General features: G+C 34.3%; 1 protein-coding gene across 1 annotated transcript in view; it reads left to right on the top strand.

Moving 5' to 3' along the window:
* The window catches only part of LOC150089964 (neuroguidin), an 81,384-nt gene that overhangs the window by 48,330 nt on the left and 18,507 nt on the right, over nt 1-14,547 (top strand). The window contains exon 8 of the mRNA XM_090368927.1: nt 7,735-7,790. Coding sequence (XP_090225053.1) covers nt 7,735-7,790 — 56 coding nt within the window. The remainder of the gene's footprint in view (nt 1-7,734; nt 7,791-14,547) is intronic.

Below are 14,547 nucleotides of genomic sequence, written 5' to 3'. Positions count from 1 at the left end.
GATTTGAAATAAGATAAGAATAAAATAAGATTGTTCTGAAATAAAGTATTCTGTAATACATAAGGCTAAATTATCATGATAATTTTCTTATAGTAATGATTATAGTACACTGGCATCCAAACTAAGTAACAAATTAATTTTTATAGTTATTCAGTAATTAATTTAAACGGTAAAACCAAGATATTAAAGACTGGCATATTCCAACCAAATAACGTGTTACATATCCCATTGTTTATACATATGGATTTTGGTAAAGTGAAATTCCACCCTGTCCAACAAACCTGTCCTTATCAAGATCACATGTCAGCAACCTAAAGTATCAATTCAGCGTTTACAGTATTATTTTACAGGTGCATACTATATTTTAATTTATGTTATGTTCCTCAACAAAATATGGAATTTTCATATGTGGTATGGTGTTATTCAGTTTTCACTTTTTACAAATGAGGGTTTTGGTGTTTGCTGCAATTGTCTTGTTATTTGCTTTATAACCACATAATTGCTAACTTTTCTAATTTTCCTTGAGGATTTCTGGAAATCATGTATCATTATGATTTTATATAAAAATTAACTTTTCTTCCAGATTTCAGTAAGTTTGTTTCAGCTCTTTTGAGAATTCATACCTACTGAATTAATTAATATTTGTTCAGTACTACCAACCAAATGCATGTAGCTCTGTACATATTTAGAACAGAAAACAGTATGATTTTATAAGATCACATACTCAGTGTAGAATGTGGTTTGGTTTCATTTTGTCTGTCATATAGTTGCCGATTCTTCCTGCTGTTGGTGATTCATTTGTTAAGATTTCTCACGCTTTTTTTCTCGCAGGGTGGTAATGAAATGAACGTCAGCTAGAAGTTAATGTCATTAGTTAGAGTGTATGCTTATTGGTATGGCTCCAAAAAAGTGGATAGCTTTGATAATCGCAGATAAAATTAGGATTTCGCAAGCTGTAGATAATGGTGTGCATTCTAAGACTGACATTGCCAAACAGTTTTGCATTCCTAAAAGTACTCTGTTCACTATTCTGAAAGATCAGAAAAAGATTGAATGTTTAGAGAATTCTACTGCACTAAGTAGGATTCAGACATGAAAGACGAAGTATCCAGATCTTGAAAAAGTACTTTTGGAATGGCAAATGATGATGTGTGCAAAAAACATTCTCATAGATGGTAATCTTTTAAAAGTTAAGGTTGAATCATTTGCTCATTGAATGGATATTGAAGAATTTAAAATTTCAGATGGATTATTCCAGAAATTTAAGGCAAAAAATGCACAGCTGCACTTTCACCACAAAAAATTGTGTGGTGAAAGTGCAGCTGTGGACATTGGCGCTGCAAAAGAATGGAAGGAAAATCGTTTAAAAAATGTTTTGCTGACATACGACCACAATGACATCTTCAGTGCTGATGCAACTGGACTCTTTTTTTTAAATTACTATTGGATAAAACACTTACTTTTAAAGGCAAGAAATGTAGTGGCAGAAAAAAAGGCAAAACAACAGATTACTATTCTCCTAGCAGCAAACATGTCTTTCACAGAGAAGCTTCCTCTTTTGATCATTGGGAAAGCCCAGAAGCCTCAATGCTTTAAAGGTTTGAAGACATTACCGACTGTGTATTGAGCAAATCAAAAGGCATTGATGACATCAAAAATCTGTGAAGAATGGATCAGAAACTTCGATCGCAGGATGAGTTAGAATAATAGAAAAATTTTGCTGTTTGTGTATAACTGCACCTCTCATTGTCAAGTAAACAACATACGTGCAATCACTGTCAAGTACTTACCACCAATTATAATGTCAGTTCTTCAGCCACTTGATCAAGGTGTAATCCAGTATTTTAAGAAAAACTACCAAAGAATGCTATTAAACAAAATTGTGCTATGTCTTGAAAACAAAATTCAATGTGAAATCGACATCCTGTAGGCAATGTATTTATGTGTTTCAGCATGAGATGAAGTTGATGAAATAGTGGTCACCAACTGCTTCAAATATGCCGGATTTACCACCTTGAATGATGCAATGTGTGAAGCTTTGTATGCTTCTTCCTCTGTTAATTGCAAAGAACAGTCTGATAATAGGGAAGAAATGTTTGAACATGTGTGTCATCACCTAAACTTACAGGAAAACTTTAATTTCAAAGATTATGCAAAGTGCATGAGGAAATTGAATATTTCAGGATATGGACAAGTGAAGAGGAACTCATTGCAGATGTAATGGAATCTTCTGAAATTTGTATGATGAAGATGATGAGCCTACTGTGGTTAAACAAGATGTTTCGGTGAAAGATGCTCATCAAGGATTAGAACTTGTATGTCAGTTTTTTTTCACTCGCAGCCTAACTGCAAAAGTGAAATAATTGCTATCACGCACCTTCATAATTCTTTTTTAAAACATGCTCTATCATTGAAACAGCATGTTTTGACAAATTATTTTAAAGTATGAAACAATTCTCTTGTTAAGTCTTGATAGGTATGTAGCCTACTTAGTGAAATTTACAATTTAAATGTAACCTTACTGCACTCTACAATCATTGCAAAATTTACAATCATAATTTTCTTGTTTAATGCTGTAGTACATATTATAAATAAGATTACACTATATTGTATTAGTAGAATTACATTAAATATTCAAACTTTTGCTTGTTTTGTTGCTGATTTTATGACGATCGATATAACATCCTTCCGATATAATGACCCTTTTTCTCATTCCACTTAGAGGTTGTTATATAGAGCTTCGACTATATAAATAAATAACCATTTAATAAAAGACAAACTAGTCAGCTGAAATGTGTGTGTTATTGCACTTCATGTTGACTACTCAGCTGAATTTTGAATGACACAACTGTCAAGAAATAATAATGTAAATTCTGCATGGATTACAAGTGATAATTCGCAAAAAATAGTCAGAACGATCGGTCGGAAAACTTGAAACTGAAAATAATCCTTAAATTGGAACAGAAATAAAATGCATTTTTACAGCCAGTGACAAAGGATTGAGGCTATAGGAAATGGTTGAATCAAGAATACAGATTATAAGCAAAAATTTTGTATTTCCTGCATTACAGCCATTTACCTCTCATTATTTTAGTATGAACTCAGATTGATTGATTTAAGAATTTTTGGCGCAAAGGCTACTGCAGCTAAAATGCTCCTGGAAGGTTTATGAACTCAGAGAATATTTTGAAAAACACTGCACCATCCCAACTGTGCACACAGTTGGTAAGTGGTTTGGGTTTGTTTTTGTTCAGAGTCATACTAAGAGAAGGTTTTTTTTGGATGAAGAAGGGAGTGATATCGTTGTCTTTCATCATTAATGCAATTTTCTGGTGTTGGAACCTCATTTTTCAAGTCGATAGTGCTCCCAATCCATATGAGCTTGTGTGTGATGATTTCATTTAGGCAGAATAATGTACACTGATGGACTAATACTATTCTATGATAAATCCAATAATGTATACTAGCAGATCTATTGGACCTAACTAATATTCACTGATGGCTTTTAGTAGAACCAGTCAGGTCAGTGGTTTTCAACCGGGGTGCCGCAACAGCATTTAGGGGTGCCACGTGATTTGGGTTAAGTTACTTAAACTTATTATTATTTTTTAATTTATATGTTTATTTCATTATAAAAAGGTGTACAGTATCTTTAATTTTGTGGTGATCTATAATTGATGTTTACTTAGTACCTCTATATAAAGAATAAAATTATATACTGTATATATATAATTTGTATTATGAAATGTAATTTTTATAATTATATTATTGTAATAAATATCATATAACATATATATTTTTTAATATTATATATATATATATATATATATATGGATATATACAGAGAGAGAATCGGATCTAACAGGCAGAAAATTGAGTAGGAGTGCTGCAAAATAGAATAAATTGCTTAGGGGGTGCCGTTATTAAAAAACGGTTGAAAACCACTGAGTTAGGTGAATAGGAAAGACCTGTGAAGGCTTGACCTTGGAATTTATGATTTGCATAGTTACAAACTGCTTTGCTAAAGAAATAGAGAACTATTTTTGTCATGACATCATAAATTTATAGAAATAATCCTTTATGCCTGCTATACAGACACTATTACTGGCATGCAATGCTATAATACAGCATTACATGCTATATTACAGGCCAGAGCAGGCTTTGCACTTAAAATGTGATCTGAAAACTATTCTTTTATCTTTATGTCCAGTACTTTCGGTAACATGGTATATATTTTGGTTATCAGGAATATGAGGAACATGATAGGAGGGATTATATGCTGAAAGCCTAGTGGATTAACTCAAGACTTGAAGGACTCTGCAAGGCACCTAGAGAAAGACATTGTGTGCTTCTTTAAAGGGTCCATAGACGGGGTAACTCACCTGGTGAGATCAGCAAAAGGGCTTCCATACGAGGAAAGACTTCGAATATGTGGATTACAGAGCTTGGAAACTGGGCACCTTAGAGGAAACTTGATTGAGGTGTTTAAGGCTCTGAGAGGCATAAACAAAATGAATGAGGATGAAATTTTCACAGTTATAAATGATTCTATAACAAGGGGCCATAATTTCAAGTTACAGGGGGGGAGATGTTTAGACTGGATTGCAGGAAGTTTTATTTTAGCCAGCGAGTTATAAATTACTGGAATAAGTTACCTACATGGGTGGTAGAGGCTGACAGTTTGGGAAAATTCAAAGGTCAGCTGGATAATTACCTATGGGAGGAGGGAAACACCATGTGGCCATTGCTAATACTAATACTAATATCCTGTGATAGCTCTCCCAGACATTGAATTGTAAGTTTTATTTTACAATTAGTATTAGTTACATTGGACCCAACTTTAGGTAATCAGTATTTTTTTATGTTTTTTATATCCTCATAGTTTACTGTTGTTTGGGTATCTAGCCCTTATTCCTCTTTTACCTGGAGTTTGAAGGCGTCTCCGTAGCCAGGTGGGAAGGAGCAGCAGTGCGTAGCACACGCTTCTTGATTAGACCGGGGTTCAAGCCCATCACCACCAAATACGGAGGATGTGGAAAGGTCAAGGGAATGACCGCCGCATATTCCCGGAGCAATATGGCCTTAGTTGCTAATGCTCCTAAAAACCAAATAACAAACAAACCTGGAGTTTGATGATATATTTTTTAATGAAAATTTTAGAAAATTGACTTTATTTTCCTTTTTCCTTTATTTATATAAGGAAAATTTTAAGAAATTTTCCTTATATAAATAAAATATAAAATTTCCTTTATAAGGAAATTAATTTTCTTATTTATATAAAACATTGCTGTTATGCATCAGTATAGTGGAAAACTGCTTTGATTGAACACATTTTTCTCGTATGTCACATGTACTGCAAATAATTCAATTTGAATAATGTGACAGACAAACATTCCCATCACGAAACATGATGGGAATGTTTGACCCACCTTATTTACCTGATTTGGTAAATAAGGTGGGTGTTGCGATGGCCAATAATAAAAATTGCATACCCAATGCAATTTTTGGGTATGCTCAGAATTAAAACAGGATTAAAAAAAAAAAAAAAAAAGAAGGTTTGGGTTGATTTAATAAATCTAATGGACTGCCTAAAAGCATTCATAAAATACTTCCAAATGCATTTCAGTCATTGGTAGGCATGAAGAAATGTGTATAGTTACAGATGATTATATTGGAAAATATTAATATTTTAAACATTTATTCTTGAATAAAATTAATTTTTTGCTACATTCATCAAACTTCTTTTTTGATAAAACATGATATTATATATACACTTAGTTATCACTGAATTATGATCACCTACTTAATACCATGCTGGGCCACTGTTTTCACAGATAACAGCTGCTATTTACCTAGACATTGACTCCACTAGATGGCCATAGGGATTTGCAGCTATGCTGCCTTCAAGGCTTCCCACAGTGTCGGAATAGATGACAGTTGCATGTCCATATATTCCTCACTTCCCATTTCAGAACATCACAGGTGTTCAATTGAATTGAAGTCAGGTGAATTTGGAGGCAGTCAAGATGGGTGATATCTTCGCTGTGTTCCTCAAACCACTCGTGCACAGTGCAGGCCCGATGACACCCTGCATTATCATCTTGGAAGATCTCTTTTCTGTCTGGGAAAAAATGCAGTACGGCAGGATGCATATGGTCTCCTAAGAGCTGCCAGTAGACATCACCAGTGAAACGGTGAAGTCTATCAGCAGCTTGTTTGGAGACGAAAACCTTGACATATTGCATTTTTTCCCCGACAGAAAAGGAAGGAAACCTAAAACACCAGGGGTCCTAATCGTTACCCGTATATGCCCCATATTAAGCAACCACCATCACTTGCCTAGATAGTGGGCACCATGCAGGATGGGTCCATGGACTCGCTTGTATTGCTTGTGCCACACACAAAGGCATCCATTAGCATGTTGCACCAGGTATTTGGACTCATCAGATCAGCACACTCTTCCAGTCCTCCAGTGTTCAACCTGCATGTTGTTGACATGACAGCATTTGCTGTTGATGATGATGATCAGCAGTGAGGAGAGGGCATCTCTGGGGTCATCTGCTGTGGAAACCATTACATTTGAATGTGCAGTTCATCATTATTTGGGACATTGTTCTTGCATTCCTCATATTGTATTCCGATGTCAACTGTCATGCATTGACCTGCTGTTGAACCCATACTATGAAAATCCACCTTTCGTAATCCTTTACGGTTCTCTTGGTGAGAGGTGGTTTGACCATTTTGACACACCTTACCCACAGTGGGCTGTGAGCAATTGACAAGACATGCCATTTCTGATATGGAAGCATCTGACGCACGAGCTCCCTCAATCGTGCCCTTTTGAAACTCTGTAATATCTTTACTGTCTATAACTGCTACTTTATCACTTTGATTTGCATGACTAGATGCAAGTTACCACTGCTCTAGCATAGGATCTGTTTGCCTTTTTATACTGCCAGCTATGAGGCATAATCTATTGCTGAGTGTGGTCTAACAATATAGGGCTATTGTTAGACCACACTTGGACTGCTGTGTTCAGGTATGGAGACCGCATTTAAAGAAAGACATTGTGCTTCTTGGAAAGGTCTAAAGACGGGTACCTTGCCTGGTGAGAATGGCAAAGGGGCCTCCACATGAGGAAAGACTTTGAATATGTGGGTTGCTGAGCTTGGAAACTAGGCACCTTAGAGGAGACTTGATTGAGCTGTTTAAGGCTCTTAGAGGCATAAGTAAAATGAATGAGGATGAAATTTTCACGGTTATAAATGATTCTAGAACTAGGGGCCATAATTTCAAGTTACGGGGGAGATGTTTAGACTGGATTGCAAGAAGTTTTATTTTAGCCAGGAATATGGGAAAATTACTGGAATAAGTTACATGGGTGGTAGAGGCTGTCAGTTTGGGGAAATCCAAAGATCAGCTGGACCTATGGGAGGAAATGCATAGGTTGTCTATTTCCTTTTCACTTATTATTTATTTTTTTAAAAATTCTCTTCTTATTATTATTATTTTATTTATTTTATTTTATTTTATTTTTTTGGCTGGTGCAGCATATGCCATAGGCTTCCTTGCACCATGTGGCCATTGCTAATACTAATCCATTGTGGATGAGGTGGTCATAATTCAGTGAACACTGAGTGTATAATTGAATGTACACACATACATGCATATAGTAGACACGTACATATGTATCAAATATGTTAATATGTGCAATTTACTATTTATTTTGAATAGGAAAATACTGATTTATACAAATTAAAGGAAGACAAGGAAGCTAAAGAAAGGATCAAGTAAATAACTTTTTCTGTTTTTATGATTAATTATTTTTTCAAAAACTTCCATCCTGATTTTTAAGGGATAATGATAATTAGATTGTAATGATGAGGTATATTTAATGCAAATTTTATTGTGAGGTCTTAACTTGCTAAATATTTTTCAAAATTTACTGTCATCAATTTAGTAGGGCTTCTGTCTAATTCAGTTCAGACACAGAGCCCAGTGTCTTACAACTGAAATAAAAAAAATTGAACTAGGGGCCATAATTTCAAGTTACGGGGTAGATATAATATTTGATTATAGTTGCAAAATTTTACCTTTATTGCGTAGAATTAAATCTGCTTCCTTTTTTTTTTTTTTTTTTTTTTTACCATACATGTATATAAGTCTGAAATTACAGAAAACATTAACCATGGAAGCAATATGAAAGGAAAAATATTACACACAATTCTATATTAAAAATAAATATAGCAAACCAAAAACAGATTTTCAGGATGTTAGAACTGTTCAATTCAAACAGGGAGTATGTGATAATATTTTATATCTTTTGTCTTTTAACTTGACTTAGCAAAGTATAGTAGTATTAAAAACAAAATTAAAACTTCTGAAGCAGCTTCATAGTTTATTCTTTCCATAAATAGCAACTTAATTTATGCACACACAAAACACACTGTACATTCTCTCTCTCTCTCTCTCTCTCTCTCTCTCTCTCTCTCTCTCTCTCTCTCTCTCTCTCTCTCTGGGGCTGACTTACTTAGTTGTATGTAATTAGTAAGGATAATTTTAAAATTTAATGCTTTATTATGAAGTTTATTGAATGAGCAGCAGTGTTAGAAGAGAGAAATGTTACTATTTTTTTTTTTTTTTTTTTTGTGTGTGAATTACAAGTATTAAACAACAAATAATATTCCAAAATGTGGATATTCTCTGTTTAGAAGGTATGTACAGTTATACATAATAAACAACATAGTGCTTGCCTTAATCTAAAGCTCAGTAGTATTCTCCATGACAAAAGGTTGATATTTTACCTTTCAATGAGTAATATCTATAACTCAAGCGTTTAGGGCATAAGCCTCAAGCTATGGAGGAGTCTAGACTATGTATAAATATAGTGCAAACGCATCAGAAATACATAGCTATATCTGAATAAATCAGAATATTAGTAAAACGGCATCGTTTTAAGTTATATCTCATATTGTGAATACCTTCACAACGAGTTGCCATCTGATGGCAACAACGAGTAGATGGCAACTCGTTGTGAAGGTATTCACAATATGAGATATAACTTAAAACGATGCCGTTTTACTAATATTCTGATTTATTCAGATATAGCTATGTATTTCTGATGCGTTTGCACTATATTTATACATAGTAATATCTGTAAATAAAAGGAAATGTCTATTTGTGAAAAATTTGAGATCATTCGAGAGTTAGAATGTGATAAAAAAAGATGTAAAGTGTAACAAAAAATATAATTTATTGTCATCTACAATTTCAGCTGTATGAAAAAATGCAAATTTTATCTGCACTAGAAAAACTACATCATTACAAACACAAAAATGAGGAAATGTGACTTGGGTGATATTGATCAAGGAATTCTGGTTTCCTCATCAGCGGCCCCATTTTAAAGGTACAGGCAGGAAAATTTGCTAAACAATTATAGCATGAGAATTACATGTGTAACAGTAGATAACTTGATTGTTTTAAGAATTGACATAACATTGTTTATGTTGTTAGTCAGCAGAGAAGCTGCTGACACAACATAATTAACAGCAGATTATAAAATGGTAATGTGATTGGGGTGAAAAATATTTGAGTAGAATGTAAGAAAAGCTATAAGGAAGAGGACATTACAATGCAGATGAAACTGAAGATTTTTATAACATGACACGCTGACCGGGCTAGCTGGGTGGGTAAAGTGCCTGCCTGGCAACCCAAAGGTCGCGGGTTCGAATCCCACCTTGGGCTTGGATCAAAGTACTGCAAAAACCTTGGGAGGTGCATTATGGCCACAGAAGCCGATGTGCCAACAACTACCAAAAAAAAAATAAATAAATAAAAAAATAACATGACACTTAATGCAACTTTTAAATTTAAAAGTGAAAAATATGTTGGTGGAAAAAGACCTAAGAACTGTTTAAATGTGTGTTAAACATGACTGAAACTGGTAAAGGCTTTTTAACTTTTTATTATTTGAAAATCACAAAACCATGCTGTTTCAAAAATGTAAAGAAGCTTCCCATTGAATATACAGCTAATAAGGCATGGATGACTTCTGATATTTTTCATTGAATAATGAGTTCAGGGGAAAAAAAACAGAAAAATTTTATACTTTGTAGATAACTCCCCGATGCATCTTCATATGTAAGATTTATCCAATATAAAACTAGTGTTTTTGCCTCCAAATGCAACCTCTGTTTTGCAGCCAATTGACATGGACATTGTTAAAAGCTTCAGATGTTATTTCAGGAAATTCTTGGTTCTCCATTAATTGATCGAAAAGAATGAAAATTAGGCAATAACATTTTTGTATTGGATTCAATTCATTTAATGAAAGATGCATAGGATACCTTTACACCTGCAGAGAGGATAAATTGTTTCTAGAAATTCCAAAAATCTGGTTTATCATCAGGAGAATTTTTCATTAGTGACAAAAACATTAATGAAGACTATTTACCACCTCTATCAGAATGGCTGAAACAAAATGGAATTATGAATTTTGGCCATTTAAATGACATTAACAATTTCGTTTATGTGGATGACAATTTTATAATTCTGAATTCTTAAAGAGAATGATATAATAGAGACTCTACTAAAAAAAAGAAGGTAGAGACTACATAGAATTTGTTGGGATGGGTGTTATTGTTATGCTGTATATGTTTCAGTAGCAATAAAGATTAAGATGTGATCATTACAAAATCTGTGCCAGCTTGCATGCTCAGGATGCCATGGAGAGTTTAATTGAATTTTTTGAAGGCAAGTGACATGTTCCATGGTGCATTTGTAAGTAATGATGCATTGTAAATTTTTATTACATATAGTTTATTATATATTGTTATTTAATAAATTTTTATTATTATATTTAGTTTATCATACAGATATTTGTATGGTAATAGGCTTAAACAAGCTATAAGAATAAGTTTTAGATTAAAATTAATAGAAATTAATAAAAACTAAAAATAGAGACAGAAAGGAGGGGAGAAAAATAACTTATATATATATATATATATCTTATATATATATATATATATCTTATATATATATATATATCTTATATATATATATATATATATATATATATATATGGCATGTATTTTGACAGTTTACACAATAGAGACAAATATAGATATGGGGAAAAATTTATTACATAGTAGTGAATTTGAAATTTATAGAGATAAACTTAAAATTTAAATTATGTCATATAAAAAAGTTATAGGTTTAAATTTATATAGACTGAAAAAAGAAGGGGAAAGAGAACTAACCTCACATCATACAAACAGTAGATAAGTTAAAGCCAAAAGATATTTCTTGGCTAAATGCCCAAGAGTATGAAGGAGTTTGTTTATGCATGGGTAATGTACACACACATCATTTCTACTACCAAGGTAATTTTAATGCATCGTTTTAATTATATCTCATATTGTGAATACCTTCACAACAAGTTGCCATGGTATTGCACTACCTCGAATAAGTAATGCTTCACCTATGGAGAAGACTATTGTTACTTATTCTCAGTGGATACCACCACTACCCAGACGGCACTGTTTCGAAGCTTATTGGCTTCTCATTGAACAGATACCCTGTTGTTGCATAGTGACAACCTAGTTATGCAGTAGATAAGTTAATGGAGACAAATATAGATCTGAAATTTTATTAAAATGAAAAAGCTAGAACTAATACATAGCAGTAAGCACCCAAATGATATATGAATTTAGAAACATTGAGATAAATAGAGCCTGCATGCTCATGACATCTAAAAAAAAATTGGGAGAATCTGAGGGAAAGGTCTGGAATTTACAGAAGAAAACACAGACACATCTGTCAGAGAAAGAAAATTATTCTAGAAATTCGCATTATATTGATAAGTAGCATAAAACAGTATAAACAAACAGGAAAAAAAAAATACTGCATACATTGCTTAGGAAACATCATACACATGTAATCATAAGCTGAGCAATGTATGCTGAATACAAATTGTACAAGCCTGGCGTGAAAAAAATGTAATAATGTTGAAATATTTTATGTGCAGATACTAAATACAAAACAGATTTTTTATATTCACATACATGTATAAATAACATATAGTATATAATAAAGATATAAATAAATATGCATTATTGTTTTCATATGTTAAATATATATTCTCTCTCATGTATTTACTTTTACTTATTTATCTGTACTTACTTGTTCGCTTTTACTTTACATTGGCACTATTATATTAATCCTCGGGCTGTTGTTTGGTTGACGAGATCCCAGACAATATTTCAGAAATTCGTGCTCTTTATCTACTTGATCCACATAGCCAAACTCCAAACTTGTTTCTTAAAATCTTTTCTTTGATTTCTCCACAAAATTTCCAGAAATCTCTATTAATCCTTGCACATTTAGGAAAATTCAGGAATTAAATTAAACCTAATTATAAGCATATGTTGAGTGGCACCAGTCATGTACAAATATTGATAGTAAGCTGGCTTTACTGATGCCAACTTTCCTCCTATTAGTAACGCTCCCTGGCTTTGTGACATTGAAGTTTTGTCTGGAATAAAACTTGATATGTGCATTGTTATGACAGGCTGGCCAGTTGAATGCATTTGTTGAAATGTGAGGTTTTTTTCAATTTGCATTTTTCTCACCGACAGGGTCTAAAGAGAGTTTTAATTTTCAAAAATTAATTAAAAATATATGGATTTTTCACAGCTGGATTCATAAAATATTGAAAATAAAGGTGGCACCAAAAATTTGATTAACACAGAGGTTTATCAGAGATACAAATAATACAGCTGATGCAGAGAATCCAAGCTGCAAAATAGATTTGCAGGGCATATACACCGATGAGCCAAAACATTATGACCAGTGAGTCGTTATGCAAATCGAAGCAGCTGCAGGTGAATTATGGCACATGTGCAGGTTGGGACATGGTATAAAAAACACCTGATACTGAGCTCCATTAGTCAGTGTTACTCTTGTTCTTCAGATGGGAAAGGCAGCAGACTTAAGTGAGTTTGATAAAGTCCAGATTGTAATGGCCAGGCGACTAGGTCAGACCATATCTGAAATGGCACGGCTGGTGGGGTGCTCATGGTCAGCCATGGTTAGTACCTACTGAAAGTGGTCCGAGGAGGGAAAACCCACGAACCGCCGTCGAGGTATTGGATGACCACGACTCATCGATGCTTGGGTTGAGCAAAGGCTCTCCCAGATGGTACATGGCAACAGAAGGGTGACTGTGGCGCAACTCACTGGTAATTGGAATGCTGGCGATGGGAGTAATGTGTCACAACACACAGAACATTGAACCCTGCTGAAAATGGGCCTGCGTAGCTGCAGGCCACTCTGAGTGCCCATGAGTGTTAACCATGGTTCACTGGCACCTACAGTGGGCATGCGAGCATCGAAACTGGACCTTGAGTGATTGGAAGAAGGTCATCTGGTCCAATGAATCATGTTTCCTGTTGCACCATGTGGACAGCTGGGTACGTGTGCATCATTTATCTGGGGAAGTGATAGCACCTGGATGCACTGTGGGATGAAAACAAGCCAGTGGCAGCGGTGTCATGGTTTGGGCGATGTTCTGTTGGGATACCCTGGGTCCAGTCATCCATGTGTCAGGCACTCTGGTGTCTCCACCTACCTAAACGTCATTGCTGACCAGGTACACCCTTTCATGGCAGCGGTCTTCCCCTCTGGCAGTGCCATCTTTCAGCAGGATAATGCACTATGCCACACCACCTGGATTGTTTGAGACTGGTTTCGCAGAACATGAGGAAGACTTCTGGTATTGCCCTGGGCTCCAAATTCCCCAGACACAATCCCATCAAGCAGCTGTGGTTTGCGTTGGAACTGCAACTCCGATCTGCGGTGGCTCAACCACAGGCTTTACAGGAGTTAAAGGATCTGCTGGTTATGTGTTGGTACCAGATACCAAAAGACACATTTAGAAATCTTGTAGCATCCATGCCTCGCCAGGTATGAGCTGTTTTGGCTGCATGTGGAGGACCAACATCATATTAGGTAGGTGGTCATAATGTTTTGGCTCATTGGTGTATGTTTTTTTTTTTTTTTGTCGTTGTTGTTGTTGTTCTATCACCTTTAAGCATATAATAATAATAAAAAAAAAACCTGAAGTAATTATTTTGGGGGTGACTTAACTTAATCAGTGAATTTAAAACAGCTTTCATCCCTGCCAGAAATATGTCCACTCAGAATATATTGACTATGCACCTTGAACAACAACCTGTCATCAGGGAATTATTCTACAAGTAATTTCTTGGTTGCAGGTTGTTCTAGTTCCTTACTTCATGGTGGTAATTATATGTTTTTCAGAGGTATTCTACCTTGATGACATTATTTAGGATAAATATTTTATTGCACACAGCTACTTTATTAATTAATGAAATCAGCATTAATTTGAATTTTTTTTCTGATATACTTCTAATATCTGTATTAAATCTGTTCATATTATTTTGAATAGAAATTAATTCTAATATATTCGTATTCTGAGAATAGCATATCATAAATTAAATATATGTACACCGAGTGGACAGAAATCAT

Source organism: Mastigoproctus giganteus, chromosome 2, assembly GCF_048544385.1.
Source record: "Mastigoproctus giganteus isolate SK-2022 chromosome 2, ASM4854438v1, whole genome shotgun sequence".
NCBI lineage: Eukaryota > Metazoa > Arthropoda > Arachnida > Uropygi > Thelyphonidae > Mastigoproctus > Mastigoproctus giganteus.
This window is presented reverse-complemented; position numbering and strand designations above follow the sequence as displayed.